The sequence below is a fragment of the Pleuronectes platessa genome, chromosome 14 (genome assembly GCF_947347685.1).
Source record: "Pleuronectes platessa chromosome 14, fPlePla1.1, whole genome shotgun sequence".
NCBI lineage: Eukaryota > Metazoa > Chordata > Actinopteri > Pleuronectiformes > Pleuronectidae > Pleuronectes > Pleuronectes platessa.
In genome coordinates, this window is record NC_070639.1 from 9951977 (window position 1) to 9972495 (window position 20519).

The window sequence follows — 20519 nt, forward strand, 5'->3', positions numbered from 1 at the left end:
TTTCCTTAAGTCAACATCGCCACCATGAGGCAACAACAACGAACTGTTATGGTGTAGATTGTGTTGAAAACATTTGTTCCAAAAAAGCCACTCAAAACACACAATATAATTTATTATTTATTTCAAAGTTCAAACAGGTTTCTGGGTTCTCTGTGTCTTTGATGGGCATGTTTGGTGAATGCATTAATAATTCTACGTGACGGACGGAAGAGACATTGTTGGTTTGTTTGTTTCCTATAATTAATGAACCTCTTTCAACAAGTGAGTGTGTGTGTTGTAGTTCCAGCGCTGTCTTTTAAAGAAGACAGTCCACGCCTCTGTGATTCTCATTCAACTAGATGAGAACATCCAGTCCACCCACAGGCTCTACTACCAGTTTCTACTACCAAAGCAAAGCTGTGTATGGATCTTCAGCGTTTTAACAAGTTTGATAGGATAAACATTGACATTGATTGTTTTCAGCTTTCAAATAACTTTTTAAAAGCCGGGCCAATCTCCGGGATCATGTCCGAGGTGGTGGTAGATCTGCCGTGTCGCTTGAATGCTTGACTGTTGCACTGCCTGGTGAGTGAACAGGCTCCGAAAGCTGCAACCACTGAAGGATTCATACTGCAAGAAGACAAAAATGATGGTTTAACTTAACATAAAACAACACAAATATGGAAAATGTATTTAATTCTACAATATAACAGAAAGCAAAGTTTGCATGTTTCGGCCGCCAACTCTCGATTTGCCACTCAACAAGATTCCTACGTGACAATGGCAATGTGTTCGGACTGAAACTGGAGATTTCAGTTGCTTTTTCCATAGTGCTCTTTAGTAATCATTTTATCTATAAATGTAAGAAAATTGTGAAAGAGTTCCCCACGGGGACTTCTTCAAATGTTTTGTATTTCTTTAAGAAAAAAAGAATAAATAAGGACAAGCATCATCCTAATTGTTTTGGCTTGAAAAATATCTTTTATCAAAACAGTTGAAGATAAACTCTTTGTGGATCAACAAATAAATAGTTTATTCTCAGTTGCAAAATAAACAAAATATGATATAGGATGATCAGTTAAGTTTAAAGACGTAACCTTTTGAGTTTCTTAAGATAGCGAGTGGAGTCGAAACTAATGGATGCTGTGAAGGTATGTAGTAAACAAACCATTTTGAATTAGTTACAATAAGATTTTAGTTTGTTCAGATACAAGGTCATGTGCTGAAACATGTACAGGCACTGGTATGGGTCTTTAAATGTGTTATATTCTACCATTAAAGGTCCAGTTTGTAAGATAGCAGAAATTGATTTTGAAAAAATCCCATTGAGGTTTTCACTAGTGAGTTTCATCTAAATTGTACAAATTGTTGTTTTCTTTAGTGCAGAACGAGCCTTTCATATTACATCAGGAGTGGGTCCTCTCTACGGAGACTGCCCTGTTTTTTACAGTCGTCCCAACTGTACCAACGCAAAACCTTCAGAGTTTTTATGACAACTGAAGACTGCCACAGGTTCTCTGTTGTGTTTGGAAGGAGAGGGTGAGATGAGGGGTATTCAGCCGCAACATGCAGCTTCATCACTAGATTTCACTAGATTCTACACACTGAACCTTTAAAACACAGAGCACACACGCCCAAACAGGTGTGCACCTTTTGACCCCTCCAGTTGCAGCGGCAGCATGAGCCCAGTGTGCCAGCACTCCCAAAGATCCAGACAGGAGGTCGCCCTGTCCGCCACATCTTCTCCCACTGCCCTCAGCACTGCACCAGATCACTGCAAACAACAAGTGTCAACTTGAGATGAGAAAAACAAGAGTGTCTCAGCACACGTCTAAGTAGTGATGGAAAATCTAAAGATCTGCTTGAACAATGAACAGTTAAAAGCTTGTCTGATGTGGTTGTGTTTGTACTGGTGTGCTTGATGCTAACCTTTACTGCCGTCTGTGATGAGGTCCTGTTCTCCTTTTAGCACCAGAGTGAGGTTGCCCATGGCTACACTGAGCTGCAAGGCGCTGCGTTGATGGTCACTACTGTCCATGGGTTCATGGTGCTGAGACAGAGACACACAGAAAGCCACACACACACATTAACATACAGAATCAAGTGTTGATTGTCTGCTAGTGACCGACTATACTCTGCTGAGAGACCTACCAGGGCCTCATATAGTCGGGTGAACTCCATGAAGTTGGGTGTGAGGATACCCTTGGTGTACCCTTGAATAACAGATGGTTGCTGTGTTACAAGCCATAATCCATCCTGGAAAAAAAAATAAACACGAGACGCACACACACTCAGTCAGTGACTGCATCCCATGAATCCAGTAAATCCCATCTGCTCAATAGCTGAAACATGATTTGATCAACTTACCGCATCGATGACTATAGGAATATCTCTCGCTTTAGACTTCTCTATCACCTCCTAAAAGTGTGAGAAAAAGTGTTATATCAAGACCACAAACTTTTTCCCTTATGCTTAACAAAATATTTATGTACAGATATACCAGACAGATGGGTCAAAGCTAAAAATATCAGCAGCAGAGTTTGTGTTTGTGTGCAGGTTAAAGTAATCACTGATTTCTCTCACAATTCTTAAGGAGTTGAGTTGTCACCCCAGTTCAATTGTGAATTTGTCAGTAGGATTATGCAAAAATAACTGAGCTGAAATTCATGAAAGCTGATTCCCGGACGGGACTTGAGCCAAGTAAGAACCCATTGCATTTTGGCGTGTCTCCCACAAAAGGGGAGGATGCAGGAATTTTTCAAATGCTTCCTTTCATATCTTTAAATATTTTTTCTTTTTTTTACATTTTTACTTAATGAATAATACATACATTTTATGAACTTCAGGAATGTTTTCGGGACAGTTATTTATGAGTGTGTGTAATTTGGTGAGGATCCTCAAAAATCCAGATTTAGCAAATTTGGTTTCATCATCGGCTAAGATAATGATTTCGTGATCTGCATTGTTTTGTTGGCATAGCTATGAGGGCTGATTACATGTAAGGCTGCTTGGTGGAGGTATGTGCTCTACTGAGTGCCATTCAAGTTGAAGATATGTCATGTTACATGCAAAAGTAGATAAGAGGCTGTTTTGAGTGAAAAAGAAAGAGTGAATATTTCCCACGTGCCTTAACTGTTTTCAGTAAGAAGTCTTCTCTCCCTAGACCTGGTCCCACCACAAGGCCATGCAGTCTCGGGAGCCATTTTTCAATCTCCTCCACTGCATTAGGACTGCCCCTTGATAGACACATACACAAACACACAAATATGAGATGTGGTTGAAAGAAGACATTATTGTGTATTAACCTGGTTATGTTCTTATTCCCAAAAGTTATTCATTTTCCGTCTTTCCTTTGTGTATAAATAACCTGCTTTTGTAAAAACAAACACTGATGGATCAACGTTACTATGACAACTATTGTACACAATGCATTTTGCGGACTCAACAGTCATATTGATTTTCACAACAAGGTGTTGAGTCACTTGAAAATAGAACTCATATTGAGTGTGTGTGACAGAAATGCAAACACAGTTTATACAGTAGGCATTGAGACAAGTGATAACCATATTAGCCACCTATTATAAACTTATGGTGAGAAAACACCATTATGATCAGCAAAAGCCGACCTTTTACAGTGTAATAGTCCTACTTATTCCTTATGACTGTTGTTATGGCAAATAATTAATAATAACGTTTACAACAACTCTGATAATGTATTTCCGAAAGCAACTTAAGGGTATCAATACTTCATGATGAATATAGGCATCATAGAAATAGTTACCACGCTTTTATTTTTAACCAAAGTTTTAATTTCCTAACTAACGGGAAAGCACTGATGTAAAAAAATAAATAACACACTATTCCTTTTACTAATGATCACGTTGTTGTCAGAAGTGATCCTGTACTCACAGAACAGGATGAACTATGAGCTCAGGGCTGTATGACTTGATAACAGTCGCAGCATCTTTGGTGCAGAACACATGAGACAAGTCGGCCCCCTGGAGACGAGAAAAGCAAATGCAGTCACAGCATCAGAACCACACAATAACTTAAGACTTTGTGAAATATTTATGTCAAATCTGTATTTAGGAGTATTTACCACTTTCAATGCAGAGATCGCAGCAAAGTATGGGGCTCCGGTATAGCTTCAGGGGGTGAAGAGAAACAGTGTTGGGACAAATGTTCTATAACAAATGAGGGATGTTTCTATTGAGGAGGATTTGGTCTTTGTGTCACATACTCTTGGCATCCTCCAATGATCCCGATTCGTCCGGCTTGTCCCTTGTGCTTTTTGGACGTCAGTGGAGGGACTATACTCTTTACTAGGGCGAGGAGTTCATCGTCCATGCCGCTGTGTGAGGTAGACCCCAAGCCGTAGTAGCGTTCAAACACTGAGGACATAAAGCGATTAAGAGTCAGCAGATAAGCCATGTCTTTACTTTCCATGGACACATGATGACAAAAGTTTGGCAGCAAAGACAATGAAAACACAATTTAAAAAAAACGATAGCACCAATAAACGATAAATTAACATGTGGCGTGACTGCTCCATCTCTTAGCGCTCACACGACAGCTGACACGCCCGCAATTTTAATTTCCTCTTCACACATTCCACCTCCCCGCTGCACACATGACACCAATACCTAATGCCTGGGGATCTGGTTCCAACAGTTGACTCTGTTGAATGTAACAGTCTGTCTGGGGTAAAGGACGTCTGAGATGTCCCGACGGGCCACGTGCACACGAGGGGGAGGCACTGGAGAACACAGGCGCGCGGGCAGGGACGGAAGCCTTCTTGGAGGGAGTGCTCGCAGAGCCGGGCCTGGCAGAGGAGGAGGAGGAGGAGGAAGACGAGGAGGAGATGCTGGAGAACATCTGGCCAAGCATCTGTAGCATGTGCAGCTCCCTGGCGTGCTCGGCCTCTCTGCGGCGGTCCTCTGCCTGCAACCGCTGCTCCTCCATGCGGTAGAAGTTGTCCTCGGCCTGGGCACTCTGCTCCAGGAACTGCTCCATCAGTTTCTCCATGGGGAAGTTCGCACGCCTCTTCCTCTGCCTCTTGGGTGCTCTGGGCGGCACGTTGGTAGTCGACTGGGCCATGTTGTGGGGTCTCACTGAGGTGCCTTAAGTGGAGAGAGGGAACGGGGTTATGTGATGCATCAGAACGTTGAGGTATAAATGATTCGAAACATACTGTCTGCACCCATGTAACAGAGAAGTAGAAGGAGGGATCACTTACTGTTATTTCCCACTGTCACTTTAACTGGAATCGGGATGGGAATAGTTGGGTATTCCAGCTTCACTTCAGCCTCCGCAGGGTAAGGACACTCCCCTGTGCACTCGGAGTAAACATCCTGGCCATCCTCTCCATCCTCCTCCAGGCCATCCACGGCCTCCTCTCCTCCCATCCCGCCGTCCATGAACTCCCGGGGGTCAAGAGCGGGCCGGTTGCTCAGGATGCCGTCCATGGCGTCGTAGAACTTGCAGATCTTGTGATACTGCCCGTTGTTGCGCAGATTGCCCTCCTTCGCCAGCAGGTACTGCCTCTTGAGGCTCTTGATGCGCACCCGGCATTGCTCCGGCGTCCTCTCGAACCCCATCGCCCCGAGCCGCCGGGAGACGTCGCGGTACACGAAGCTGTTTCGGAAGTTTCCGTCCAGCGCCGCCTGGATGTCCTGCTCCCCCCAGATGTTGAGCAGGGTCCTCGTCTCCACGTCCGACCACAAGAAGCCCCGCGTCGTGTTCGCTTGCATGGCGGAGCCCGCGAGTTATCACAGCCCGGACGGAGGTGTTGACACTGCGGATTATGACGGACGTCTGGATGCTGGCGCTGCGCCGCATCAAAGCCGCGGGGCGCTTCCGTCCCGAGCCCCGTCAACACCGACCCACCGGCTCGCTAGTCTTCTCCCAGAGACTAGATACAGCTAACAACTTGTAAAGCATCACATTGACCTGCACACATCAACTCTTTGTACGCTAGCTAACACCTATTCCTCTGTGTGTGTCCTATTACGACGTTAGCTAAATACGTCGCACGGTACTTGGGAGATAAACTGACAGGGGATCGGCTTCCTGAGCGCTGATCGCTGCCTTCACCCCGGCTGGGTTGGTTTAGAAACTGACCTCTGATCAGTCCTGAGAGGGGGGGGGGCGCACTTCACCTTTCTCCCCCCGCCCATGCCCGGTGTCTGCGGGGTCCTAGAGACCCGCACCGACTCCACCAACATGTAGCTAACAGACGCTAAGCTAACAAGCTATGGCATAACATGTCGTCTCGCCCCCCTAGGTTTACCTCTCCTGTTCAAACAGACGTATGTGGCGATAATGGACAGTGTGAGTGTGATGAGGGTAAAGGTGAACATCTGGATGTGTTGTGGCATGTTGTCATCTCTAGCTCCTCTTCCTCCTCTTCCTCCTCTTACCTAACCTGGATCTGAGCCTCCCCGCTGACAGCTGCAGACACACGGCTCTGATCATGAGGCTCCACGGTACAGGAGGAAACTTTTGGTGCCTTTACAGCCTCCTCGGACACTCCACGATCCCACAGTGTTGAGATCTGTCAACAGACGATAAGCCAAACTGAAGTCGCTTAAAGCTGCAGTTCCTCTACTGGCCTCCATGTGCGCTGACTGCAACACAATACAATACTCTTCCTTTTTTAACCCATTTATATTACTTACATGAGACTGAATGCACTCCAAGTAACAAAAACTCCGTTCTGTGCAGTCATTTTTAAAAACACTCTAGATTTTTCTACGGGAGCCCCTGAAGACCCAAAGGTCTTTCAATTGCTCCATCTTGTCCTTACAAGATAATTATCTAGTGGAAATAAGATATTTATCGTAAATGTTTTTTCGTTTTACCACAGGACATGATCGCAACACATGAGTTAATGGAGCCGAAACAGGTTTAAAGCTTGGATCTAAAATCGAAAAAAGCTGCATAGAAAAGGCAGAATAAAAAATATAACGCCCCACATTAACAATAATAATAATAATAATAGCTATAATAATGTTGTCTTATATTGACCACAGCTCTCAAACAGAAAAGCTTGTTTGACTTATTTAATTTCCTGTCCTGTGAATTTCCAAAGTCACATGAACTTTGTTCAGGAGCTCTGTCATCACTAACGGTAAAGCTCGTGTATAAAAACAACACAAGCCTGATGTGACGAATCAGGCTAACTTATTGAGTAGATGTTGCCCTCAGTTTAGCCTTCCAGGTGCAAATAAAGTAATACATGAACAACATGACTCTGAAACTTGACTGTGGACAAATCTTTCCTCCTTTATTGAACTTGGGAGACCAGTAAATAACTAAAAGCATAAATATAGCCATCTGAAGTGTGGCCAGGACAAGAAGATTCTATTCGATTTTGTATCTCCAAAGTAGTAATGTCCTTCTCTTTTGAACACAGTATTTTCAAAAATACAAACTATTTTCTGATTATGAACTTGATAATATCTCTGGATAAATATAATCGTCACACTATGCAGGTGGACCTCTCCTTTGGCTTGTAGTTAAAAATTTCACAGTTTGATCAGATGTCACAAAATAATTTAGAATCCAATCAAAATAAATAAAAAGCAATAGAGACATCAACCTACTAATTCAACTAATGTCTCTCTGTGAAACATAAATGACCCGCGAACCATTAATTTCATCTAAACTCCCCCAGTAGTATGAACATTTTAATAACATATTGATAACAATACAAATACGTTGAACCGGTCACAAATGAACCTGCCTACAAGACTACATTGAGGGCGATTTTCATAAGGTGCTGTGCAATAAAAACAAATTAAAGATAGGGCAAAAGGGAGACATGAAATACACATTTGAATAACACATTGTTATAAATAAAATATGGAGGAAACTGTGGTGATGACCCTGCCTACCAGACAACACGTAGAAACTCCTTTACTTCTGCCTACCAGACAACACACGGGGGAAATCTCGTCCCTCGCCCCCTCGCATGTTCACCTACTTCCTGTTTCACCTCAGTAACTTCTGAAGTCCAGACTGAGGCAGCGGATCTGAGGAGTCAACACTGAGCCGTCGCTCCTGGAAATGGCGTCAGTCAGCGGAACTTGTGCGAAACGAGGAATACTGCTTACGAACTAGATCCGGACTTATTTCCCGACGAGTCACAGGAAAGCAGGAGCTCTGTACCCGGCCCCCTGTGCCCGGTCTCCCGCATCATCACCCGCACCATGCCCGAGGGGTCGAAGATGAAGAAGCCCGACGTGAAGGTGGTCCTCCTGGGGGACATGAACGTGGGGAAGACGTCGCTGCTCCACAGGTACACGGAGAGGAAGTTTAAAGACACCGTGAGCACCGTCGGAGGGGCGTTCTTCCTCAAGCAGTGGGGGCCCTACAACATCTCGATATGGGACACCGCCGGTAATGACCTCCCCTCTTCGTCTTTTCTCTCCCACATTCTGTTTTTCAACTCTTATCTCGTTCTCCTCACCTGAAAACGCGTGATCCATCCACTTGAGGCAATCACTGGCATGTGACCGCTGCTCGGGCTGCGTCATGAGAACCTGTGGCTCTGCTGCTGGACGTGTGTTATTTGATTTTAGTGACAACAACATAAAGTTCAGCTCAATGACAACTATTCAGGTTAAAACATCACAAAACAACACATGGATCCAGCTCACTCATGTGAAACAACCTTTAAAAACAACTTTAGATCTAATCTCTCAATCTGTGCACAGCCACACAACTGTTACAGCAACACCAGGTCACGTTAACCGATTGATTTGTTTATTTGGCAACAGATTCAAGTTTTAAACTCTCTGAAATTCAGGCTTTTCCAGTGTAAAGTGATATTTAACTGTTAATAAGATGCTTAACATAGTCCGCTTTAGGTTTGACTGTTTCATATTTATTATAGCCACCCAGATTATTTGGGTAGAATTAATAATGGGGTAAATGTTACTGAGACATGGGGCACATCTGGCTTCATGTCAAGCTAAGTCTAAAATGAAATCAATATATGTTTATCAAACAAATCAAATATACTTTATTCTGCTACAGCAGCTGCAGAACAATACATTGTGTAACACATAACAAAAGGTTGAAACATTTTCTTAAAAACAAAGACCTGTTTGTCAGTTGATCCAACACACGTTACTCATCAAGTCAATTCGATGATATATTTAGTTTCACGTCACATTTAAATTGACAATTTAAATTTTCTTTTAAATTATCTGCGAATTTTACTTTTTAAAGACGCCAGCTCTTGGCTTTGGACATCTGCGATCGAAGTTTTGTCACTCGCACTTGAACTTGTGCTTCTCCTGAACTTCTGTCCTATGAACAACCCCGAGGATCACGAGAGCGCGGATGTTTTTGGTTTCGCATCTCAAGTAAACCCATTTTTGGTCTTTCTGTCAGCTGTAACTGGAATAACTGTAGATTACCACTGATGAATTAAACTTCTAACCGCTCTACATTCCATTATTGTGTAACGATAAATTACTGTTACTCTTCTTAGGCAAATACATGCGTCACTGGAATGATTGATGAGCCATAGAGATAAGGGAAACGCCGCCCTTGCCACCAGTGAACCACTTCCTGTCTCTGTTCCCTAACTTCAACAAAAACGAAGCTGTGACACAGGGTCGTATTAGAATCAGTCAGATGTTTGGCCTGTCATGTTGAAACCTGGTCATATGGGGCACAGTTCACACACATTAAGAGGGTTCACCGACTTAAAAACTGACTACCCTGTTCCTCTTAATAGTCACATGACCGGGTGATGACAGGAAACTTTGACGCCCCCATGCTTTAACCTGCCCTTTCCAAATTTATGTGCAATACTACTTTCCCAGAGGCAAGAGAATGACGAAGTTAGGGTTGTACAAATATGCAATACAGAGTATCTTTCCACTGACTCTTTTTACTCTGATGCATCCCAGGAGTTATTTTTGTCATTGGACACAGCATGAATTAAAACACAACATTCATATTCATATTGGAATAAAAATTCCAGAACAATATCTTCTCAAATATCAACATTGGATGGTATTCCTGTCCATCATATATTATAGTAAACTCCCTATCTTTGTTCTTCTATCAAGGATTTTAAAAGATTTACCCTCAGGCATCATTTACAATTCTTTAGAAATCAAAATGATGAATAGATTAGTTTATCAAACTATCTGCAGATGAAAATATATGATTAACTGGCTGCAGCCTTGGATACTGTTTAATCTGATTTGCTATCAAGTATATTCAGCTTGAACTAAAATAGACAAATACAGCAGACCTGCAATATATCCTGTCTCCATGAAGGTTATGTTTTTGCCCCTGTCCGTTTGTGTGTTTGTTTGCCTGCTAGATTACGCAAAAACTGCTGAATAGAATTCAAGGAAACTTGCTGCAAAGACGGGACATGGGCCAAGAAATAACTCATACATTTTGTGAGCAGATCCGGACCAGTCGGCAGATACAGGATTTTGTATTTTCTTTTCTTTAACATTGTGACATATAGGCTTTTTTTGTTGTTGCTTTTTTTTAAGCATTTCACAGCTTTCCCAGGAAATAATGCACGGATCTTGGTGAAAAATAGGATATTAAACTTTGGATATTTAGGGGACTGAAACAATCAGATTTACTGCAGGACTGTTGTATTGGCCTTTAACTCAGATGACATTTTAAGATGTCTGATCAGAGAAAACATGGGTGTTACTGATAACATTAACAATGGCTTTGATCAGTTTAAGTGTCTTGGCGTGAAAAATACCTGAAACTGAAGCAGCTAAATGGAAATCCGCTGCTTTGCCAGTGTATTTACACCTGTGCTTTTCACGCTGTGACATGTTGACGTATCTTCTTTGAGAAAGGCAGATTAGACTCCATTAGTTTTAGTTCAGCGTGCCTAATAACCAGTAACCAACAGTTGCCCCCAGTGCAAAAACGTTTTCACACAATGTGGCCTTTCAGGGATCCTAAATATTTCAACAACAAAGGTTGTTTCTGTGCTCAAACTGCTGACTGGTTGCACAATCTCTCTCTGTGTCTTTTCTCCACTGCTCCTCTTGCAGCTCTTGCCGTAACAACTATTTGTTTATGGGACTTTGCCTCCACAGGTCGTGAACAGTTCCACGGGTTGGGCTCCATGTACTGCAGAGGCGCGTCGGCTGTCATCCTCACTTACGATGTCACCAACTGGCAAAGCTTGGCTGAGCTGGAGGAGCGCTTCCTGTCCCTGACCGACACCGCTAACCAGGACTGCATTTACGCCATAGTGGGCAACAAGGCTGACCTCACAGACCCTAAAGCCCAGTTGTCCCACGACTCAATCGGAGTGTCGGAGGATCAAACCCAGTGTGAGGAGGAAATGACAGAACCACAGATTCTGTCCGCGTGCCCGACACCCCCGGCCTCTCCTGAATCCCTCTCCGGGCTGATCCTACACAAACAGGTCGCCCACGAGGACGCGGTGGCTTTCTATGGGAGAATACTGCGCTACAAGGGCCTGGAGGACAAGAGCAGCCTGCCTCCAGAGAAGATGTGCTTTGAGACGAGTGCCAAGACAGGCTACAATGTGGATGCATTGTTCGAGACACTGTTCGATCTGGTGCTGCCCTCCATCCTGAGGAAGAGAAACGAGAACCAGGAGTCTCCCACTGTCGACCTGGAGGTGTGCAGGGGGGCAGGCGGCAGGCGGGCCAGATCGACCTGCTGCTAGAATTTGCCTGGAAGAGGCGGAGAGGCTGCCAGATGCAGAGACTTGTTTTTAGCAAAAGACAATCAACATGTTGGTCTAAGCACCAAATACTTACTGTGATGGTACCAATGATTTGCCTTGATTAAGACCCAAATGCATGAATCACCTCCCACCAACACTTAAACACACACACACACACACTTTGGTGCTATGAAGATGGTCCGAGAAGTTCAGTGTCCTGAGACATTTCCTTTGTAAATATTGGAAATTAAAGCATTTCTTCATCACTCTGTGCTTTTTGAAACATTCCACACTAACGACTGAAACTGCACTTGTATCCCAAAGATGTGCCTTTGGGCAAATAATGCACATGAGTCAATCACTGCTATTTTAATTAAAATTGAAATTTAACAGCACTAATTGTTAGTTGGGTGGCACATTTCACTGTGTTTGTTAGAGTTGAGCTGTTTGGGTTTTTGATAAATCACAAAGTCTTTTATTTACTGATCTTTATATTTTATAGCCACTTTTGGAACTTTTTCAATGAGTGTAAATAGTAAAAATCCCTGTTGAATTTTTACCTATGCTGTCGTAATAAAATGTTTTATTTTGCAGGTTGCCTGATCTGTCAGATTTCGAATTCAGTATTCAGATACAAACTCTGTTAAATATATAAAATCCGCTGCTGGAACTACGTGTTTATACAAATACCAGCATCGGCCCTAATCCTTATCGCCAAAGGCTCTCTAATCCCATTTTTCTAGGTCTCTGTTTGCGTCATCTCTCTTTTGAGCAAAAATTGTCAGCAAAAATGTGTGGAGCAACTGACTCAGACATTTGCGCTCTCACATACATCTCCCCCCCGGAGAATTTCTGGAAGTTATGTGAACAGAACAGAAGCTTCCGTGAGTTAAGCGACACAGAAATATAACAAACAATATTTATTTTTTACAGTCAAATGAAATGAAATTAACATAATTACATTGCAGTTAAAGCAAATGTCAGTATTTTCCATTCACATCAAACTGTTAATTTCCAAGTGAATGTAGATGAAGTGGAACATTTGACCTACTTTTCTAAATTGGGTGAAACACTAACAACCCCGGATCAGAGACCAGACCGAGGATTTGCTGCAGTCAGACCTTTGATCGAGGCTGTTCGCGTTCTGTTGGCAGCGGTTAAATAATTAGTACGTTTGTAAAGGAAAAGGGAGTGTGGCATGAGTCATGTTAGATAAAGCATACATTTAAATCTCTCAGGGACCTGGGTCAAGTTGGTTCAGCTGATTTAAATACAAAGAGAATCAGTGCGTTGCATGAACATTCGGTGCAAGAAAAATAAAAGAGCTGCGGGCTACTTTTGCAGTAGTCGGATAAAGTAAATGCATAAAACAAGTGCCGTATTATAAAAATAGGTTTTGTAAGAGCATTGGAATAAAGGCGATATAGTGAGACCTCAGATGACACTCATCATATGGCTGAGAAGCGGGGTCAGTGGTTTTATGGTGGGCCGTATACCCTATGAACAATAAAAAAAATCTAGATAAACTGAAGCAGTGCATACACACAAGCCTCTTTGGTTCAGCTGTACGGGGTCTGACCTGTGTCATAGTAGCTGAGGTAATAAGTTAAAACAGTAAGCACCAATCCACATTTAATATAAAATATTTCTCTCATAATGTTGTTGGCTTCGTAATGTGGCTTCTGATTTATCTACAGTGGGACGTTTCACTCAAAGCTCAAGGAATCACACAGTCGTTGTATATCGGAGCTCTGTGGGAGAGAGTTTCGCTCCGTTTGCATTGATCTCAATTCGATATTTCAGATCCCTCACTTTAGTTTTTGAATATCGTGGATAGAGAGATAACACATGACCACCGTCGACGGATCAATTTCTTTTCATCTCTGCGGAGTCTCTCACAAGTTCTTCATGCAGACCTGGCAGCGGCTGATGCGCGACAGGAGCTGGCCTGCTTTCAGAGTCTCTGAGGCTGGGTTAGAATGGAACGACTGATCGATGGAGGTGAGCCAGAAGCTCTGCTTGTTTGCGAAGTAGTGGCACGTCCCCTTGGCTCCGTTACACTCGATGAACGGTGTCGTGCGGAAGTCCTCCAGGCAGGAGCCGGGCGAGGACAGGGACTGACCTCCGCCCTCGTTTCCTGCTGCTGTGTGCTGTGGAGATAAAGGCGAGAGAGGGGGAGAGAGGAGAAGCCAAACGTTCAATAAGTAACATGGGAAATCACGGAGATAACAGTGAGCTGATCTTACAAACAAGTTTTCCTTCTTCCAGTGAAAGACTGGGAAAAGAGACTGGAGCTAAAACCAAGTGTTTCAGACAGAGGGTGAAAAGAGGAGCTGGACAGTTTGAGGAAAGCAATGTTTTTTCTGAATATTAACACATATAATCAATAAAATCCTAAACCTGAATATGAGCAGAATATGTCTCCATGAAAGTCAGTTCCACGTAGACGGACCTGCTGCCAGTAATACTTACTGGTGCATCGAGTGCAGAAAATAATCTAATAATTGCATTACTTGCATGATGTTTGTTAGACAGTGGTCAGATGTTCTGGGAAATTATTAATCCAGTTTTACAGAAATGTTATTGAGCCATTTTGAAGCTCTGTGTTTTCAGCAGGAATTACGAGGGAAGGGTTTAAATAGAGATTTAATTGGGAAAAAATCGCTTAAAGTTTACAATAAAAATAATTGTTGACCTTCAACACCAATGATGACTAACCAAATACTTTCACACTAACATTGTAGTAAAACTAAAATAGTGCCATATATTTACTTTTCCTAAGGTTAGAGTATCATGCTCTAATAATTGACAATAACAGGATGATGAATGAATATTAAACTGCTGCACAAAGCACCTGATTATTCTTCTAACTCCAGAAATGGAAGCAGGACTCACCATGAGGTAGGAGTAGCCAATCCACAGGCTGCGCCAGCCGGCCGGACACTGTGGGATGGTGATGTCCTGGCTGTGGACTGCGATGGCAACTGACGGAGCTTCACACACCGAGCAGCGGCTGATGTAGGGTTTAATTTCTCCCTCTTCCACGGGCATCATGGGAAGGGGAGCCGTTGTCGACAGCCAGTAGGACTTATCATTTCTGCTGGCGTAGTAACATAGGTCTCCAGGATTGCAGTAGAGGAAAGGCATGGTGCTGAAGCGTGGGAGGCAGGAGCCGGCCAAACCTGAAAAGGACAAATGGGCCAAATTAGAGGTATGACACATTACTCAATTAATTTCATTATTTTTATACAATTAATTTTATGCTTCCGCAAACCAGTGAGGTTGTAGGAAATATTTTCAGGATCTCCCATTCTGCTCTTGAGATATGGTGTTAAACAAAAGTTTTTGATCACAATTATAATGTAAAAGTTGTTATTTCATGTCACTTCATTTTATCCAAATAGACATTTGTGTGAAAGTTTATGCATTATAGCGTATTAATTCTTGAGTTACTGCGACAAATGTGTTCTGATAATGTTTGAATGCCCTTTGACCTTTGTGCCAAGCTGAATGACATTCCTGCAAGATGTTCCTGGGATGTTGAGATCGTTAGAATGGGATAGACGTAAATAAGTGCAGCATATTCATGCAAGGCTGATCATGACACTATTTCAAGTGTGGCAGCATAAGATTAAGCAGAAAATGCTTGATGCTTTTTATAACTTAGCTCTTGTTAACGTTTTATCTCTTCCATCAGAACTAACTGTGTTGTATAAAAGGTGCTGAAAACTAAAGTAGGAATGACATCTGCTGCTGATATTTTCCAGCCGTGTGGTGTGACAGAGCGACGAGCAGGCTTGTACTGGCTAAGCACTGTTATTAGATTTTGAGTTGGCGCAACTTGTAATGTGAAACATTTTCATGCCCTGAAACTAACTAATTAACTAACCACCAGCAGGACGAACTGATGAGGCCGACCGCTCTGGTATGTCTTCTGGTTCAATGGATCACAATGTCAGAGGAGTTTAATGTGGGGTACTCTCCAGAAGTTAATGCATTCTGACAGGACTGCACTGTAACAGACTCACTGTGTATGACAACACAGGGTTTTATCCTTCCAGAACCATGTTTGTACTTTGTAGAATTTTGAAATGAAATCATTTTATTGTCCGTCCCGACTTACCGAGGTCCTGGTTGTGGGCTTTTTCCTGGCCCTCGAGGTACAGCAGACTGTAGCCGTTCCACAGTTTGGCCATACCCACTGGACACATGGGCGTCTGATCTGACTGACTGTGCTTCACCAGTAAGTAGCCGACACTGACACTGCGGCCCGCCATGCCAGGTAACCCGGAGATCCCAGGGTTGCCACGGCGACCTGTTGGGAAATGAGGAGTTCAGAGGTGTTTTTCACAGAGGGAACTTATCACCCTTAATAATAATATCCAATCCAAAAACATATTTGTATCATAGATATTTGAAAATTTGAACATATTATCTTTGTAAGCTTTTCCTTATATGACAAAAGCATGTCGCGTCTCCAAAGATGTTGTATAATAAATCATCTCGGCCTTGAGGAACATTCAAGTCATTAGCTCCCTCCGAATCATTTTCACTTCAGTGCTCAATGGTTCATTCCCTGAAACAACTCTCACAAAAAATATCGACACAACTCTCGTGGTGACTGGTTCGCTGCTTAATTCTTCACCTACTTTAAATCCTTTAATCCAGGCTTATCAACCTAATCCTAAACTGCCCCACAGCGTCAGACGCACCTTCCATGCCCTGCAGACCGGGGTGGCCCATTTGTCCGACCTCTCCACGGAATCCAGATGTTCCTGGTGTTCCACTGATCCCAGGCATGCCCTTCTGCCCAATGGGTCCCATGAAACCTGTAGAGTAAGCAGTGATGTGGATGTCGCTGAGCAGGACATTTGTCACACAGAGATGCTCAACAGCAAGTGTTTAATGAGAATAACTGACCTGCATCACCAGGAGGACCATGTGGCCCTATTTCCCCTCTCACCCCCACTGGTCCATTGAAACCCTGTGGTCCCGCAGGGCCCCTCTCTCCTGGGACTCTGATGGGAGTGGGAGCAGGACCCTGGCTTCCTGGGTACCCACGGTAACCTGCAGCAGGGATGGATTGTGTAAAGACAAAGACAAATGTGCACATATACTGCAGATATATGATATCAATTGAGCAGTATACAGTAGTGCCTAATTTACCTGGTTCCCCAGTGTTTCCTTTTGGACCAACTGGTCCTCTTTCTCCCTTCACTCCAATATGACCAGGAACTCCCATCATCCCTTGCTCTCCTTTCACACCTGCAAGAAAAAAGCACATCAAGACTTTGCAGAGAAGATTGTAAATTTCAATATTTGCAGGCTACTTGACTCATGAATTGTAAAACATTGACACTGCAACTAATTGTCTTTTAACCATATTATAATTATCATATTGTAAATGATTATGTTTTAATAACTGTGTTTAATGTATTAGTATGTATATATAATGTTAGCATCCCTGTCCGTCGTGCACCATGAACTCAACAAAAGCAAGTTCTGAGATCTTAAGGTTTGTTAGAATGTCAAGAAACTCATCTCATAGGTAAACTGCAAAAACACTTGCCTACTGCCATCAAGTAGTCATACAATCAGTGATACATTATTGTTCAGTTTATATATATATATTTTACTGATTATTTATTCTAGTCATATAGTCATATCATATAACATCCAAATGGCATAGACTATAATGTATTTCAGAAAAATATTCAATATTTCATCCATACCTTTCTTCCCAGAAACACCATTAGGCCCCCTGAATCCAACTGAACCTTGATTTCCTTTGGATCCTTTTAAACCATTAACTCCAGGAAACCCATTATTTCCTGATATGCCCTTTTCTCCAGGTGGAGCGTCCAGGCCGGGAAATCCTCTTGGTCCAGGGAAACCTGAGAAACAAATAAATTTGTTTTGATAAATACACAAAAAAATGACCAAGATCTATTTTGGCAGATTCAACAAACAAATATTATATTATATATTGAATCACAATGATGAAACTAATTATGAAAAAATTCTCTGCAGCAAAAGCAGAAAAAACGGATGTGCCAAAGTGATCACTGGTCACTTGGATTGACGTTTCCTTTGACAACAGAATCCTGTTCATTTTCTTACCTGGTAATCCTTCCCTTCCTATAAAACCAGGGTCCCCTCTCTCTCCTGGCCCTTCTGGGATCCCATCTGGTCCAATGGGGCCCCGGAATCCTGGTGGCCCAGGATGACCCTGGTCCCCTGAACAAATGAAACAAGGGATGGTTACAAGTCTCAAAGTGGTCCAAGCACATTGCAGCATACATTATGAAACTGGGGGGGGGGGGGGGGGGGGGGGCATGTGAATGTAGCAGAGAAGGGGCTGACCTAGAGTTCCCTGGAAGCCTTTCAAACCCGCAGGTCCTGGAAAGCCCGGTTGGCTGTTAGGGTCACCGCTCTCTCCCTTTGCTCCTTTGATTCCGGGCTCGCCAGCTGGTCCGACGATATCCAGACCTAATAAGAGTATCACCAGAAAAAATACACATTGCCCTTAGAGGAAGAAATATTTTGCTCATATTCAGGTTCGTCATATTGTCCACTGCTGCAGCACCTCTTTTCAGCCTCTGTCTGAAACACTTGGTCTAAGGTCATGTCTCTTTAAGCCCCTCCCATCCTGATGAAGACCAGTCTGCTCTGATTGGTCAGCTGGCCCACTCTGTTATGAAGGGTAATTTGCTTCCTGTGTGCGTAGGAAATGTCGGCCTCCTATCTCGCTTAACCTGGCTTTGTTTAGGGGCCTGCGAGACCAGCCCAAGGCATGCATCATGCAAATGTGGAGCATACTGTCGTTAGGTTAGGTCATAATTCCTGAATTATCAGCAAGACTACTGATGAGGTGTCACAGGGGCTTCTCCCTTACTGCGGACTTTGGGCTTTTTAATTCACAAAACCTGTACAACACACTTGAGGAAAAGAAAATCCAAAAAAGTTTCCTTAAAGTATTTCTCTATAAAACTTAATACTCATAACTAAAAAAGGGAACAGTCAAAGTTAAATAAATGTAGGTTTGTAGGCAATCTATGAAAGTATTATTTTGAACTTAACTATTATAGTGATGACAAATACACAAAGGGTTTGTTTTGATAAATTCTTGTCATACCTGGTGTTCCTGGGACCCCCTTCTGTCCTTTCAGTCCATGTAATCCATACAGGCCCTTCAGGCCAACGAAACCTGCACATGTTTGCACAGATCAGATGTTGGAATATGGTGGAGAGACAAGTATTTAGATTTAAGGGAAAAGAGAGACTGAGCACCGATCTGATCCGGTTACCTTTGTTGCCTTTGAACCCAGGAAAACCCGGGCGGCCATCTTCTCCAGGAATTCCAGGAAAGCCTTTTTGACCCTGGTTACCAGGAGTTCCCCTCTGCCCATCTGAGCCTGCAAGAAAACAAAATGCACATGGGTCAGAGTGATTTCGATGGAATTCTGCTTTAACGCATACAATATAATTACCACGATATATCTAAAAGGAAATGTGCTTAATAAAAGAATGCATAAAAACTCTTACCTCCTTGTCCTGATATTCCTGGAACACCTGAATAGCCCTTTCTCCCTTCAATACCATCAAAACCAGGAACCCCCCTGTCCCCAGTGTATCCAATCAGTCCTTTTTGGCCTGTAAGGAAGGTATCAAACATTAAGTATGAGAATGCAAACAGCTGCTGATTAACAACAGAGGAGAAGTAATTAAGCTGCATAAGAATGTACCGAGAACTCCTTGGAAGCCATCCTCTCCTCTCAGGCCGGTGGGTCCTGGAAGGTCTATTTGAAGACCATTAGTACCTGTAATAGTGTTCAAACATTTACTAACACTTCAACTATTTTCGTCACAGTGATTTTAAAATTGAAAGCTAAATCCCAGATGGAGAAGGGTTTAAAATTGAGGTTCCACCTTTGACCCCCTTCCTGCCTTCTTCTCCTGTTGCACCATAGGCACCAGGACTTCCTTTAATTCCCTGAGAAGGAATACATGAATATGAAATAAAAAGCATAATGACAAATGTGTCAATACATCACTTTACCTGAGATGCGGTGGGGAAAGAAATACATTGGACATGTTTTTGCTGCCACAAGTCAGAAGATCAGATGGTTTACTCCAGGAACTTATTATGGGAGGGGACAGATTTCAAAACGAATGAGATATACTGAGAGTTGTATCCTCCAGCATTGGTCCAAAAACACTGCATCATACATTTTTCCCATTTTACTGATTCATTGATTTTACAACTCCCTCCAGAGCCACAGGGAATATTTAGTGAACTGAACTTTAAAATTGTGGGTTTCTGTTTGGGACATATTAATCAGCACTGGCGGCCACTTGCATGCATTTTCTCAGCATTGTTCCGCTCACCCTGTTTCCCGACATTCCTTGAAAACCAGAGATTCCTCGATTCCCAGTAGGGCCTGGCATTCCCTTTATCCCCGGGAGCCCCTGTGCACCTGGATCACCGTAGTATCCTTTGTCATTGCTAGGATCTCCAGGTAAACCATGAGTTCCCCCACTGCCAGGGAAACCGTGAAAACCCTTAAGACCTGGAGGACAGAGTAAGATGTGAGGAAGAGAAGCCTGGGATGACAGAGATGCTGAGAAGGAAGGAGTTGCTGATGTCAGGCTGTAGCTCCGCACCTCTTGGCCCGATGAAACCTTGATTTCCTCGCTGTCCGCGGTCTCCCTTGATACCTTTCATGTCAACAATCATCTTGGCCGGGATCTGAGGCTTTTCCCCTGATGGACCACTCACACCACGTTCACCTGGAACACGAGGGTGAGGAAGAAAGAGATGCTAAGTTTATATGAAGGTCTC

The 20519-nt window shown here is 43.1% G+C and overlaps 3 protein-coding genes across 11 annotated transcripts in view; 1 reads left to right on the top strand and 2 right to left on the bottom strand.

Annotated features, from left to right (window-relative positions):
• Positions 1-104: 104 nt before the first annotated feature.
• On the bottom strand, positions 105-8418 carry naxd (NAD(P)HX dehydratase). Of its 8 annotated transcripts, none has more exons than XM_053439702.1 (11): positions 7964-8418; positions 6399-6532; positions 4220-4370; positions 4079-4124; positions 3889-3977; positions 3107-3215; positions 2347-2397; positions 2131-2235; positions 1909-2029; positions 1630-1753; positions 105-609 (listed from the first exon to the last, which is right to left on the bottom strand). In XM_053439702.1, exons 2-11 carry the CDS (start codon positions 6451-6453, stop codon positions 459-461), a joined length of 1002 nt encoding a protein of 333 aa, XP_053295677.1. In that variant the 5' UTR covers positions 6454-6532; positions 7964-8418; the 3' UTR covers positions 105-458. The 8 variants fall into 8 exon arrangements, with proteins under 8 accessions (XP_053295677.1, XP_053295676.1, XP_053295675.1 ...); XM_053439701.1 differs by having other exon boundaries at positions 7911-8418; XM_053439700.1 differs by having other exon boundaries at positions 7875-8418.
• rab20 (RAB20, member RAS oncogene family) lies at positions 7947-12270 on the top strand. The gene is made up of 2 exons (XM_053439704.1): positions 7947-8379; positions 11076-12270. The coding sequence occupies exons 1-2, from the start codon at positions 8190-8192 to the stop codon at positions 11675-11677; spliced, it is 792 nt and encodes a 263-aa protein (XP_053295679.1). The 5' UTR covers positions 7947-8189; the 3' UTR covers positions 11678-12270.
• Positions 12271-12582: 312 nt separating this feature from the next.
• Positions 12583-20519, bottom strand: part of col4a2 (collagen, type IV, alpha 2) — a 54998-nt gene continuing 47061 nt past the window's right edge. For both annotated transcript variants that reach the window (XM_053439694.1, XM_053439693.1), the window contains 16 exons: positions 20342-20467; positions 20066-20247; positions 19607-19670; positions 19423-19497; positions 19223-19330; positions 18985-19092; positions 18813-18884; positions 18041-18166; positions 17798-17914; positions 17410-17571; positions 16844-16942; positions 16598-16744; positions 16390-16506; positions 15801-15992; positions 14573-14859; positions 12583-13827 (listed from right to left, as the gene is read on the bottom strand). In XM_053439694.1, the coding sequence (XP_053295669.1) occupies positions 13573-13827; positions 14573-14859; positions 15801-15992; positions 16390-16506; positions 16598-16744; positions 16844-16942; positions 17410-17571; positions 17798-17914; positions 18041-18166; positions 18813-18884; positions 18985-19092; positions 19223-19330; positions 19423-19497; positions 19607-19670; positions 20066-20247; positions 20342-20467 (2237 nt within the window). In that variant the 3' untranslated portion in view covers positions 12583-13572. The remainder of the gene's footprint in view (positions 13828-14572; positions 14860-15800; positions 15993-16389; positions 16507-16597; positions 16745-16843; positions 16943-17409; positions 17572-17797; positions 17915-18040; positions 18167-18812; positions 18885-18984; positions 19093-19222; positions 19331-19422; positions 19498-19606; positions 19671-20065; positions 20248-20341; positions 20468-20519) is intronic.